This window comes from Myotis brandtii, unplaced genomic scaffold (genome assembly GCF_000412655.1).
Source record: "Myotis brandtii unplaced genomic scaffold, ASM41265v1 scaffold621, whole genome shotgun sequence".
Taxonomy (NCBI): domain Eukaryota; kingdom Metazoa; phylum Chordata; class Mammalia; order Chiroptera; family Vespertilionidae; genus Myotis; species Myotis brandtii.
In genome coordinates this window covers 4,309,861-4,323,190 of record NW_005370372.1, presented here as the reverse complement: position 1 = coordinate 4,323,190, position 13,330 = coordinate 4,309,861, and the positions used below count along the sequence as shown (strand labels likewise).

The 13,330-nt window shown below is 45.3% G+C and overlaps 2 protein-coding genes across 3 annotated transcripts in view; both read right to left on the bottom strand.

Moving 5' to 3' along the window:
• Nucleotides 1-4,520, bottom strand: part of ZNF783 (zinc finger family member 783) — a 20,398-nt gene extending 15,878 nt beyond the window's left edge. Inside the window, exons 1-2 of the mRNA XM_014528181.1 lie at nt 4,432-4,520; nt 4,243-4,341 (exon numbers count right to left, since the gene is read on the bottom strand). Of these exons, the coding sequence (XP_014383667.1) occupies nt 4,243-4,341; nt 4,432-4,520 (188 nt within the window). The remainder of the gene's footprint in view (nt 1-4,242; nt 4,342-4,431) is intronic.
• Nucleotides 4,370-12,648, bottom strand: ZNF212 (zinc finger protein 212). 2 transcript variants are annotated; one of them, XM_005880045.2, is made up of 5 exons: nt 12,571-12,648; nt 8,561-8,932; nt 8,345-8,471; nt 7,143-7,232; nt 4,370-6,394 (listed from the first exon to the last, which is right to left on the bottom strand). In XM_005880045.2, the coding sequence occupies exons 1-5, from the start codon at nt 12,598-12,600 to the stop codon at nt 5,535-5,537; spliced, it is 1,479 nt and encodes a 492-aa protein (XP_005880107.1). In that variant the 5' UTR covers nt 12,601-12,648; the 3' UTR covers nt 4,370-5,534. The 2 variants fall into 2 exon arrangements, with proteins under 2 accessions (XP_005880107.1, XP_014383679.1); XM_014528193.1 differs by having other exon boundaries at nt 4,370-6,391.
• Between the last annotated feature and the right edge of the window lie 682 nt (nt 12,649-13,330).

Below are 13,330 nucleotides of genomic sequence, written 5' to 3'. Positions count from 1 at the left end.
CCGGGGCCCAGGCCGGCCCCGAACCCGCTGCAGGATGGCGGGGCTTAGGGACCCCAGTGTCCCACCCAGGAATCGGGCCAGAGAGCGGACAGGGGAAGTGCGTGACTTCACAACTTTGGGAGTTCCGCCTCACCCCAGCCCCCATGGGGAATCTCAGTGTATGCAGAGTCACCGTTTTAACACCTCTAATGGACCCAAAGTGACTATTAGTTTGAATATAGTATTTCATGCCCAGGAAAAATAAAGGTTTTAACTCTTAAAATCTATCAACCTATTTATTGATTGATTGATTGATTGATTGATTTCAGAGAGGAATCCAGAGATAGAAACATCAATGATGAGAGAATCCCTGTCGGGCTGCCTCCTGCACGCCCCCTACTGGGGATCCAGCCTGCAACCCAGACCTACTGGTTCATAGGTCCAGGCTCGCTCAACCACTGAACCACGGCCAGCCGGGCTAAACCTCTTTTAGTTTTCCAGACCAAATAGAGACCTCAGGAAAAATTTAATTCATTAAAAAAAAAAAAAAAAAAAGCCTTCCCTCTCTTCCCCAAACAGCTTTGGGAATCCTCAGTCCCCTCTTCCTTTCCTGAGACCTAGCTCCTGAGCAGAGCTGTGGAAGTCCTCTGTGCCACGCTGTACCCCCGAAGTCCTCTGTGCCACAGTGCGCCCCCAAAGTCCTCTGTGCCACAGTGCGCTCCTGAAGTCCTCTGTGCCACAGTGCGCCCCTGAAGTCTTCTGTGCCACAGTGCGCCCCTGAAGTCCTCTGTGCCGCAGTGCACCCCTGAAGTCCTCTGTGCCACAGTGCGCCCCTGAAGTCTTCTGTGCCACAGTGTATCCCCGAAGTCCTCTGTGCCACAGTGTGTCCCTGAAGTCCTCTGTGTCACACTGTGGACCAAAAAGGGACCACATACTAAACCTGACAAGCTCAGCAAAGGCCAGCTCCGTGAGCCTTACAAACTGAGACCTAAAGTAACCACACTGGATGGTCTGAAATTAAAACTTTCTAACAAAAGCTAGACATGGCAAGATTGACCTTTGTCAGGGGAGATACCCTGACAAAGGTTAATCTTTAACCTTAACTGAGCCTGTCTATTGTCTTTTTGCATCTATGAAATGCCAGGGTGCCCTGGCTAGGTGGTTCATTTGGTTGGAGCATCATCCCATGCACCAAAAAAGGTTTCGGGTTCAATTTCCAGTCAGACACATACTTGGGTTGTGGAATTGATCCCCAGTTGGGGCGAGTATGGGAGGCAACTGATCTCTTTCCCTCTCTCCCCTTTCCTCTTTCTCTAAAAATTAAAAAATAAATAAACAAAAACATATCCTTGAGTGAGGAGTAAAAAGAAAAGAAATGCCAGTGTAATTTCTTTTTTTCTAGACCCCTCACTGCACCAGAGACCACAAAACCCTTCTTACGGGAAGCAACCAATCGATATTTCTTTCTCCCTTCCTCCCTCTCTAAAAAATCAATAAGAAACATATCTTCGGGCGAGGATTAAAAAAAAAAAAGAGAGAGAGAGAAATGTCAGGGTAATTTCCTTTTTTCTGGACCCCTCACTGCACCAGAGCAAAGATCACAAAACCACTCATGATTTGTTATAGTGTTAACTGCTAACTATCCTATAACCACAAATGTAAAAGAAGTGTCTATTTATATTACTTTTTATCCGGTCCCAGAGATTTCTCCACTTTGCTTTCTCCCACCTCCCTAATCTATCATGTCCAGTCACATGGATTTCATGTAACCCCTTATGCCTCCTCCTTGTTTGTAATGTATAAAATAAGGTGCAAATCTGTCATTCTCTGGAGCATTTTCTCAATATGTTAAGATTTTGCTTTCTGGCAATTGTCAGTTTGGCTCAAATACACTCATAAAAATTCTCTACAGGTTTAAACATTTCTTAGGTTGACAACGCCCAGTCTTCCCTTGCATGTCAGCCATCATCTGGAATCTTCACAGCTCTGGCTCCAGGCTGGGCTTGCAGCAAAAGTAAATCCACCACTAATTCAGGCCCTGAGGCATTTTGAATAAACCACTCAATATGGGACCCGTTTCCTCATTTGTAAAGAGCCTTACTATGGAAAACCAGAGTTAATCACTGAATGTAAAATGAAACATGCTGTATGCAGTATAAAATTTTATTTTCTACCTTTTCTGCATTTCCCATTCATTTTATAATCTTTGTCCAACAAGCCCACAAACTCTTCTGTTTACATTGGGCATCAATTCTTATTTTCTAAGATCACAACTTACCAGTATTTTATAATTCTTAATATATTGGTCTGATGGATCTCTGATGAGCTCCTAGTGTAAATCAAAAACAATTGTAGCCTGTAATCTATAATAATGAAAGTGTAATATGCTAATTAGACCGGACAGCCGATCAACCTTCCGGACATCCTTCTGACGTCCTCCGGGACAAAGCTGGGGCTGCGAGGGCTGAGGCAAGCTGCCTCGGCTGTGAGGGCCGAGCCCCTTGCACAAATTTCGTGCAACGGGTCTCTAGTAAAGAATAAAAGATAGTTATTTGAGCAAAAAGGAGCTTCAGCCTAGAGACACAGACTAAAGTAATAACCCAAACTCTTCCACCAAGACAAAGTCCATTTTTGTTTTTAATCCTCACCCGAGGATATGTGTGTTTTTTTATTGATTTGAGAGAAACATTGATGGGTTGCCCCTCATATACACCCTGACAGGGGATCAAACCTGCAACCCAGGTATGTGCCCTGACCGGGAATGAAACCCATAACCTTTTGGTGCATGGGATGATGCTCCAACCAACTGAAGTACCCGACCAGGGTAATGAAGGTTGTTTTTGTTTTGTGTGTGTGTGTGTTTTTTCTTTAAATGTATTTTTATTGATTTCAGAGAGGAAGGGAGAGGGAGAAATAGAAACATCAATGATGAGAATGAATCAATTGCCTGCCTTTTGCATGCCCCCTATTGGGGATTGAGCCCGCAACCCGGGCATGTGCCCTTGACCGGAATTGAACCTGGGACCCTTTAGTCCGCAGGCCAATGCTCTATCCACTGAGCAAAACCAGCTAGGGCATGAAGGCTGTTTTCATAGTGAAAGTTCCCACTGAGGTTCTCAATTAGGTGCTTCTTATGTGAGGTATCAAAATTGTGCAGTTCTGATAGGACAGGGCAGATCTCAGTCTGTTGGTAGAAGATGAAACCAGGGTTTCCCTTCAGAGGTTGACTCAGGTGGTACAAACAAGCAGGGAATAGTGCGGGCACTGAGAGTTCAGTCTGAGGTTCTCCCTGGTACACAGCATTTGTGAGGAGCCCGTCAGCAAATGGCAGCTAGGCTCTTACTATTTAAAAAAGTTGGGCCCTCGGTAGCCCATCTCAGCAGATAAATTCCTTCTCGGGGTTCACATCAAATGAATCTTTCTTCTTAGGGTCCACACTAAAGATCCTCTTAATGCCTTCAGCACTCATTTGCAAATTGTCTGTTACACTGCATTACTTCAACAAGGAATTTCACAATGAACAATGCCATATATTGACTTGATCCCTTGTTGCTTCAAAGCAACACTCCGAACCTGGCCCCAAATTCCAGGGCTGCACCTTACTCGGAAAAAGTATCAGTTTTTAAAGTGGCCCCACCCACGTATGTAAAACTTCCGAGGGAAATTAGTAGTAGAGGGAGACCAAAAATGTCACCAACCCCCTTCCTCCTTGAAGCCGACCCTGCTCAGACAATGCTGAGCTCCCTATTCTGTGAACTCCCCTCATGCATCTGCTCATGCAATAAACGTGTGTTGAGCACCTTTGTGCAAAGTCCCTGTACTCAGAGCTGGGGAGTCCGGATACAATTAAGACATGGTCCCTGCCTTCAAAAAGCATCTCATGCTGTTGACGGTACCTTGTCAATCTTGTCCATCTCTCCTGTCCACTATGCTGGTGGACGCTCTAACCACTGAGCCCACTGGCCAGAGCACTGAGATGCCTTTAATGTGTAATTTTTTATTTCTGTGTTCTGTTTTGTTTTGTGTACATGCATTTTAATTTACATAAATGGTATTGTTATATATCTCAATTTCTTATATTTTTCCACTCAACATTGTATTTTTAAGATCAACCCATATGACTATATGTATACTGAAGTCAGTATTTCCAACTGCTACCCAGTACTCCCTGGTGCACCTGCCTCCTCTACCTACTGCCTTCCAACAACTGACATTCAGACTGTCTGCAGCCCTCAGCGTCCACCAACAGGGTCCCATACACACCCTCTTCTCGTCTGCAAATCTAGGTTTAAGTCAGCCCTCTGTCGCTGCTCCAGGTCAGGCACCTCCTCCACCTTGCTCCTAGGAGGGTCTTCTTGACAACTGGAGAAAAACACCCGACATGAGCACATTTTTTTGCCAGCAGCAAGTTTTATTCTAAGCAACTGCCAAGTCATCAAAGGGGACACTCACACAGGACCCAGGAGCCCACTCCCAACAGCAGTGCGGCAGGCATTCACCTCTCCTGGGAGACAAGCACCCACGTGCTTTTTCTCCATCATCTCTGGAACAGTCAACCCCAGAACTAATTGGGAAAGTGTGTCATCTGAACAACCTCAAGGAACAACTGGTCTAACAGGAACAAACTCAAATACAAGCTGATACAAGCTGAACAACCTTAAGTAACAAAGGAGTCGTCTACCCTGTGAGGCTACAGAACCCAGCGAGGACGCAGATGGAAGGGAAAGCGAGCTGTGGTGAGAAACCCAAGTGCCGAACTCCTGGGAGGAAGCAGCTCCGTACTCTCAGCTCCTTTCCCAGACTCATTCTCAATGGGGGCTTTGGGGTCCACTCCCACTGCTCTCTCCCCCTTGGTCCTTTTGATTCAGTGAGCCCCATCCGAGAGTGCTAAGTCCCCTCACAATAGGGAGCCCGAGCTATGCACCCTGATCACTGGCCTAAGTGTGGGCAGGCTAAAGGAAGCCCAGAAACAATTCGCTCCCAGATGGCAGCAGGCCCCATGTTAGGAACAACTTCTACAACTTGGGAAGTTAAAAAAACAAGTGTCAGGCCGTATTTTCTTTAAATCAGCTAAAATCTAATTCCAAAAAGGTTCTTCAGAGCAAGGTGAGCAGTTCATTTAAATTACTTCTACTTGTTATTAACAAGAATACTACAACAGAAGAGAAAACAGAGGGTTATGCTTCCCAGAGCTCTTCTGCACACCTGCTCATTCCTTTGGCCTGACTCCACCCGTGGGAAGACCTGAAACGCTGGGATAGACCCTCAAACCAACCCCAGTGCACAAGTATCAGCATGGATGGGAAAACCCGAGACTCGAAGGTGCCAAAGACACGGCAAACACAGCAGCAGGGTAGACAGCAGGGACAGGCCTGGCCCCGCCCCTCCTCCACACAGTTCTGAGGACTTGGGCTCGGCCTGCTGCTTGGCCAAAGTTAGGCAAATCAAAATGACACCCCCAAGGAAGAAGTCAGTCCCTGACTCTGCACAGTGTCTCTTCGGGGGACCAATGCCAGCCCCCTGAGCCCCCCCGGACAGGCGGGGGGCTGGCACCCTTAGAGCAGGCCGTTGGGCCTGCCTGGCTCCGAGGCCAGTGCGCCACGCTCCCGCTGGTGGATCTTCTGGTGCTGCAGGAGGTGCTGCTTCTGCACGAAGCTCCGCTCACACTCGGGGCAGGTGTAGGGCCGCTCACCCGTGTGGATGCGCTGGTGCCGCACCAGATCTGATGGGTGGCTGAAGCTCTTGCCACAGTAACCACAGATGAGGCAACTCCGGCTTTTCCTCCAGGGGATATGGCCGGGCAGGGCAACCAGGCTGTTGGGCGAGAACCTCTCCTGGACACGCTGGCCACCACTGGGCCCCTCCTGCAAATGGCAGCGCTGGTGGTTCACCAGGTTCACCTTGCTGCTGAAGCTCCTCATGCACACGTCACACTGATGCTGCTTCCCCTTCTTGGACGGGGGCTTCAGCAGGGGCCTGGACCTAAGACCCTCCTCTGGCTCTGAGGTGGTGGAAGACTCCCACGATGGGTGGGCCCGCAGATAGGCCAGCTGCTGCTCACAGCGGAAGCTGAGCTCGCACTCAGGACAATCGTAGGGGCCGAAATCTTCCCTATTCAGCTTCAGGGCCGGATTACATTCCGGAGCCAGTTGCACCGGCCTATTAGATTTCTGCTTCGGGGGGCAGTCCAGATTTCTGTCACTGCCAGGGTCTCTGCTGCCCTCAGTGGGCTCCTCTAGATTAGCGTCCCCGGCCCCTGGTTCCAAGAGGACAGAACCGCCCTGAGTATTCCAGAGCTCAGTCTGTTCCGGGCCTAGGAAAGCCGGCTCTTCCGCGGGGCCTGAGAGCTCTCCCGGAAGATCCTCAGAGTGTTCCGGCGGGTATTCTACCTCCTGCTTAATCACAACCCCTTCTGCTGCCAAAACAAAGAAAACCAACAAAAAAAGATCACATTCTAGCACCTTGGGTTTCTTTGGAGCTAAACATCTGTGAATTCCAGAAGGGCTCAAATCAAAGGATCAAGGGAATTAGAGACTGACTGGGTTCCAAAACCTGGAAAGGGAAACCTATACTCCGGTAGAGACATGTGGGTGGGAAATCTGAATATATTCTTCTTATAGAACAATGTTATAAATGATAGTTTTTCTAGTTTGTCCACAAATTATATTCAATCTCTGAAAAATGGCTAAATATACTGAAAAACTATACTTACTTAGGAGTGTTAAAGTAATAAAAATAAGATTAAACACACACACAACTAAACCTATAGCTTAAAAGTTCATGTATCCAGCTGTTCTTCCTGCATTCTCCCCAAATTACCTGGCTTATAAATGCCTTTCCTGTCTCTCACCCAGTCAACTTCACTCCTGATGCTGTGAGCAACCCTATCCTCAACACCCTGTGGGTTTTGACTAAAGTCTATTATGTACTCTCCTCTGTAGGACACGAAGTCCGATATGGTCATGAATCTCAAGGATTCCAAATAGCAGTAAGGAGTTCAGACACACATAATAGGTGAGCTAATGATAATCATAAAAGAATCTAGAATAAGTAAATGCCACATGAGGCTACTGATGATCAATGTTTGGCAGTTTAGCAGTGGGAAAGCTCACTATAGACTACAGGGAGTGGGGAGGGGAATGGAATATTCTGGAGCCACTCACCTGGATGGACACCACCAAGGCCTTCCTCCTCCAAGTCTCCCAGCATCTCTGTACCCAACTCCGCTTCTCCTTCTGGCTGGCCAAGGACCTCTGGGTTGGAAATGGCACAATGTGAGCCCAGGAGAGTAAACTCTCAATGCACACTAGTCACTTGCTGATGAACGAGGTGACCAATGTCAAGGAGTCAATATTAAAACTTCAAAGTACTGTTTCTGTCACTTTCCCCTAGTAGTTTGGGACAATTAGGAAATGATGGCCCATTGGAATGATGTATTCAGCTAACTGCCCCCTTGGTGCCCCTTCATCAGTCCCCTGTGGCTCAGCAGGCAGGCACAGGAGCCCATCACTCATTCCACCAATACCACTGCGAAATGGCAGGCACTTATCCCCCACCTGTGACAGATAAGGCATCAGCCACAAGCAACACATGACCCCGTGAGGTCACAGTAACCTTTTGACCCATTTGCTACTTTCCTGCTCCCTCCACTCTGCTCCAGTCCCAGTGGCCTTCCTGACAACCTTCCATGAACCTTTTAGGTTGTCAAACATTTTGTCTACCAAACAAAATGCATTTATAATGTAATAGCTAACATTTTGCATATCAAGATCTGTATCTATTAAGCAGTACTTCTCATCAACACAAAATAAACACCGAGACCACAACTGGCTGTGATTCCAGCCAAGTGCCCAGGACAATTTTTGGTTAGCCTGTACTGCCTGTCTCATCCCAGGTAACAAAGGATTCCTTATCAAATAGTCTTAAGCACTGGAAATATCATGAGGGCCTGGCCAGCATGGCTCAGTGGTTGAGTGTCGACCTGTGAACCAGGAGGTCACAGTTCGATTCCCAGGGTGCGGGCTAGGTCCCTGGTGGGGGTGTGCAGGAGGTGGCCCATCAGTGATTATCTTTCATCGTTGATGTTTCTGTCTCTCCCTCTCCTTTCTTCTCTGAAATCAATAAAAGTATATTAAGAAAAAAAAATAGCATGAGGAACCCTAGCTATGTTATACTATAATGCATATCATGACCTCTTATCTATTAGTAAATATTATCAAGATTTGACTATGGGACCACAGAGAAGAAAGGCATGACACTATGACCTTTCCTAATGTCTTGGTAAATTGAGGACTCGGAGACTCCCATTTTTCCACTCAGCACAGGCCAGGAATTGTGGGATGTCTGGGCAGAAAGGGCTGCTTACTCAGAGAGACTAGCGTCTCATAGTTGCTCATCATCACGTTTCTGTACAGCTCCTTCTGCCAGTCCTCCAGATTCTCCCACTCCTGCTCCGAGAAGCAGACTCCATCATTCTCCAGTGACCTGGGCATCTGAAATCGCAAACGTTATACAGTGAGTGCTTCCTGTCTCAGCCATTAGGGAAAAGCCACCAATTGAGAATCTCAAATAAAAGGACTACCTTGGGGGCCTCCCCTGTGCTGCCCGGGGGCAGCCGCAGGACCCAGAAGTTCCTGTTCCTCAGCAGGTTCTCCATGTTCTCCAGCCGCCTCTGCAGCAGCCCGTACTCCTGCAGCAGGGTCCCCAGCACGGCCCACTTGCCCTCCAGCTGGTTCCCGAACTCCACGGCCGTCTTCTCAAAGTCAGCCAGCTTCTTCTCGGCTGTCTCCATGCGTCTCTCCAGGCTCTGCAGCTGGGCGGCCTGGGCCTCCATCTTCTTCTCCACGGCCTGGAGGGCGGCCATCACTGACTGGAGTGACATCTCTTCGGCCTCTGTCTCTTGTGGGGGCGGCGAGGGAGAAGCCAAGGGTGTGGCGCGGCGCTTCCGCCTGTGCTGAAGAGCCAGACCCAGGCCGGTCAGTCAGCGCCCCTTCCCAACACCAAGGAGAGTCCAGCAGACTCATAACGAGTACCTGGCTGCTACTTTTTAATTTAAAAAGTATGCTCTTTTGTATTCTGATACAGCAAATTGTACACATATAATAAAAAGTATGGAAAAATAGAGAGAAGGAAGGAAGGAGGGAAGGAGGATTATGTAAAATATGTTGTTAGAATATTGGTGTGTTTTCTGTAAGTTTTTTTTTCATCTTTTTTTGGTCAATGAAATTGAAATCATACTGTACATATGTTTTGTTACCTGTGTTTCATACATAGCATGTTGTCTAACACTTTTCTGTGTCAGGATTCATTTTTTACACCAACTTCTCTCTGTTTGATATTTTGGGCTATTTGTGATGTGTTGCTGTGATGATATTATTTACATCTACTCCTGTCTCCACATTCCTGCCAGACCTCACAGCTGATCAGGTCCCCTCTGCTGAAACCTTTCAGCAGCCCCTTAAGGTTCCTCAGCAGGACCTACAGGACTCAGCTCATCCATCTGTGCACCCAGCAGCCAGTGTAAGTGAACAAACCCTTCATAATCACTCAGTGAAATGATCGAAGTCCTCTGACATTCTTCTTATACTTCTCATTTTTATGGTCTGTCCTTGACAAGAGGAAAATCACTGTGGCTGAGCTCAACATGACTAAGACCAATACTTGGGGAGTCCTCTTGAAGCTGTCCTCTTAGCCCCGCTGTCCTACTGCAGGTTCACATTTCAGTCCTAACCCCGCAAGACTCATCTCCTTTTATGTGGCACACTTTGTTCAAGGCTGCTTCTCTCACCACAATGAAGACATTGAGACCAAGACATTGAGAAGAAATATGTTTACAGGCCATTCAATGTCCCCTTTAGTGAACTACCTGCTAAAGTCTTGCCCACTACTTACTTTTGGGTTATCTGACTTTTCCTTCCCGTCCCCTAGGATTTCGCTGTAAATTCTGGACACTAATCTTTATCAGTTATATATGTTGCAAATATCTTCTCTTTATTTGTACTTTTTTTTTTTTACTCTCTTCAGTATTATTTGATCAAAAGTCTTTAACTTTAATGGAGCTGAATGTTATCAGTATTAATACTTTTATGGTTTGAACTTTTGTGTCAAAAGTTGTAAAACAGAAATCTAGAACCCACAATACAGTCTTCTAAATACTTTATAGTTTTGATTTTCTCATTTAAGTATTTACCTCAACTAGAACTGATATTTGTATACGGTGCAAGACTCAATTTTCATATGGGAAATCAACAGACCTAATACTACATAATGAAAAATCCATCACTTACCCACTGATCTGAACTGCTATCTCTGTCATAAGTCAAGTTTTCTTACATATGTTTGTTTCTGGCTTCCCTATTCTGTTCTACGGGTCAATTTTTCTATCACTTTATCAATATTGCCATCTTAATGACCATAGCTTTTTGATAATTATTGATATCTGGTAAGGAAAGTCCTACCTCCTTGTTTTACAGGAATATATTGACTATTTTAGGCCTGTTGATATTCTACAAATTTGAAAAATTTCACACAAAAAATATCTTTAGAGATTTTGTTTGGAGCTGCCTCAAATCCATAGGTAAATTTGAAAAGTGACATCTTTAGGATGAAATGTTTCAATCCATGCACATACTATACACTCCTTTTTAAAAGTATTTTTTATGTCTTTCAATATTTGAGCATATTTCCCAGGTACCTGTTCCAATCCTCAAATCCCAAAATTTAGACGCTTAAGACAACAACATCTATCTTGCTCGTGAATCTGCAATTAAATGAGGGTTTGGCAGGGAGTTTTTGTCACCTGGAGCAAATAACAGGCAAGCAGGCACTGGGACCATCTGAGGAACCCCAAGCCACGTACAGAGGGCGCATGGTGACATTCTGCTTAACAGCCCTACCTAAGGGCCCAGCCCCACCCACGGTCAGCACCAGAACACACTTTCATTACTAACAGGGTTTTGTTTTTATTTTTTTTCTTTCTTTTATTATTTTTTCCTTCACCATTTATCCTTCTATGCCCTCTTCCACCTCCACCCCCGCCACCTTGCAATCACCACTCTGTTGTCCGTGTCCATAAGCTCTTTTTTTTTTTTGTTCAGTCCCTCCACCACCACCTCTTTAAAAAAAAATACTTTATTGATTTTTAGCAAGAGGAAGGGAGAGGGAGAGAAAAAATCAATATGAGAGCGCAACATCAATCGGCTGCCTCCTGCACAGCCTCCACTGGGGAGCTAGCCCGCAACCCAAGCATGTGCCCTTGACTGGCAATCGAACCTGTATCTTTCTGGTGCATGAGACACCGCTCAACCAACTGAGCCACACCGGCCAGGGCAGTAATAGGGCTTTATGCCTTCTCTCTTTTTTCTTCATCAATCTCTCTATACATCAAAATTATATATATGGGGTAGATATATGGGAAAAATTAATCATATCCTCTCTATATGTCCTGTATACTATAATAGCCACTAGAAACATGTGGCTGTTTAAAGTTAAATTAATTGAAATTAAATTAAAAATGCAAGTTCCTCAGTCATACTAGCTACATTTCAAGTGCTCAATAGCCACATGTACCTTGTAGCTACTGCACTGAGCAGTGTAGACAGAATATTTCCACTATCTCAGAAAGTTCTTTGGAGATACTACACCCTCACTAATTGTTTCCTGCTTGATAAAATAATAAGGCAATATCAAAATCTTCTACTATGGTAGTGCATTTTCCTTGTTCTATCAACTTTTGTTTTATATATTTTGAGGCTACATAATTAGGTGCATATAACACTAGAAATGTCTTATCAAGCTAGTAAATTGAGACTTTTACCATTATAAAAATAGTACTAGTGCCCTAACCGGTTTGGCTCAGTGGATAGAGCGTCAGCCTGCGGACTCAAGGGTCCCAAGTTCGATTCCGGTCAAGCGCATGTACTGGTTGCGGGGGCACATCCCTAGTGGGGAGTGTGCAGGAGGCAGCTGACCGATGTTTCTCTCTCTCTCATCCATGTTTCTAACTCTCTATCCCTCTCCCTTCCTCTCTGTGAAAAACCAATAAAATATATATTTTAAAAAAATAAAAAAAATAAAAATAGTACTAGTCCTCTATCTCTAGCAATATTAATATAGTTAAGCCAATTTCCTTCCTCCCTCTCTTCCTTTTTTTTGGTTAATTCTCTCCGGAGGATATTTTTTCCATTTGATTTTAGAAAGTAGAAGGGAGGAGGGAGAGGAAGAGAGGAGAGAAACATCAATGTGAGAGAGCCACATCAATTGGTTGCCTCCTGCACTCACCCCAATTGGGGCAGGGAACCTGCAACCCAGTATGTGCCCTTGACCAGAATAAACCTGCAACCCTTTGGATCGAGGGTCGATGCTCTAACCACTGATCCACACCAACAAGGGCCAATTTTCTTTTGATTAGTATTAACCTGGTATATGATTTCCTATCCCTTCATATTCAGTCATTTCCACAGCTTTATCCTGTATTGTATGTTATAAACCATACAGTTGAATTTCCCTCATCCAGCCCATCTTTTTTCTTTTAACTAGATCATTCAGTCCATTTACATTTATTCTAATTATTGATGTATATTTATTTTGTACCTTTTCTGTGTGATTTATCCCATCTTTCATCTTCTTTCTTGCCTTCTTTTAGATGATGTTATTCCCCCTCCTTTTTTTCTTTTAAAATATATTGTAATTGATTTTAGAGAGGAAGGGAGGAGAGATAAAAACATGATGAGAAAGAATCATTGATGGGCTGCCTCCTGCACATCCCCTACTGGAGACCGAGCCCGCAACCTGGGCATGTGCCCTTGACCGGAATCGAACTGGTCTGCAGGTCGATGCTCTCTATCCACTGAGCCAAACCAGCTAGGGCGATTCATGTTTATTTTTGTCAGACAGCTGGAGGTTCTACTTTAAATTAAATTCTCTGCTTGCAGTTTCTTGGACCATCCAGGTCATATAAATTCAGGCAATAAAACCATTTGAGAGTCATCAATTTTCAAGAGCCATCTTGCACCCATCTCTCGGCACCGAGGTTTGACATATGTAACTTTCTCTGCAATCACCTGGGGGGAAGAGCTTTTAGTTTGTGAATGTTGCCCTTTGCCCTCTGGAGTCTCAGCTTTATGGGATTCAGGCAGGAGGCTTCCTGGGGACTCTCACCTTAGGCTTTGAGTTTCATCTTCTATTTTCCAGGCCCCTTGAGGTCATAAACACCACAGATGAATGTTCAGCAAAAGCCCTCAAAGTTGGTTTCAGAACTCTCCTTACCTCTTAAGAGCTCCCTCTTTCCCCTGGATTTTGGGCTCCAAGTATTCTTTACTAACAGACACTTCAAATATATTTGTGTGTCGTC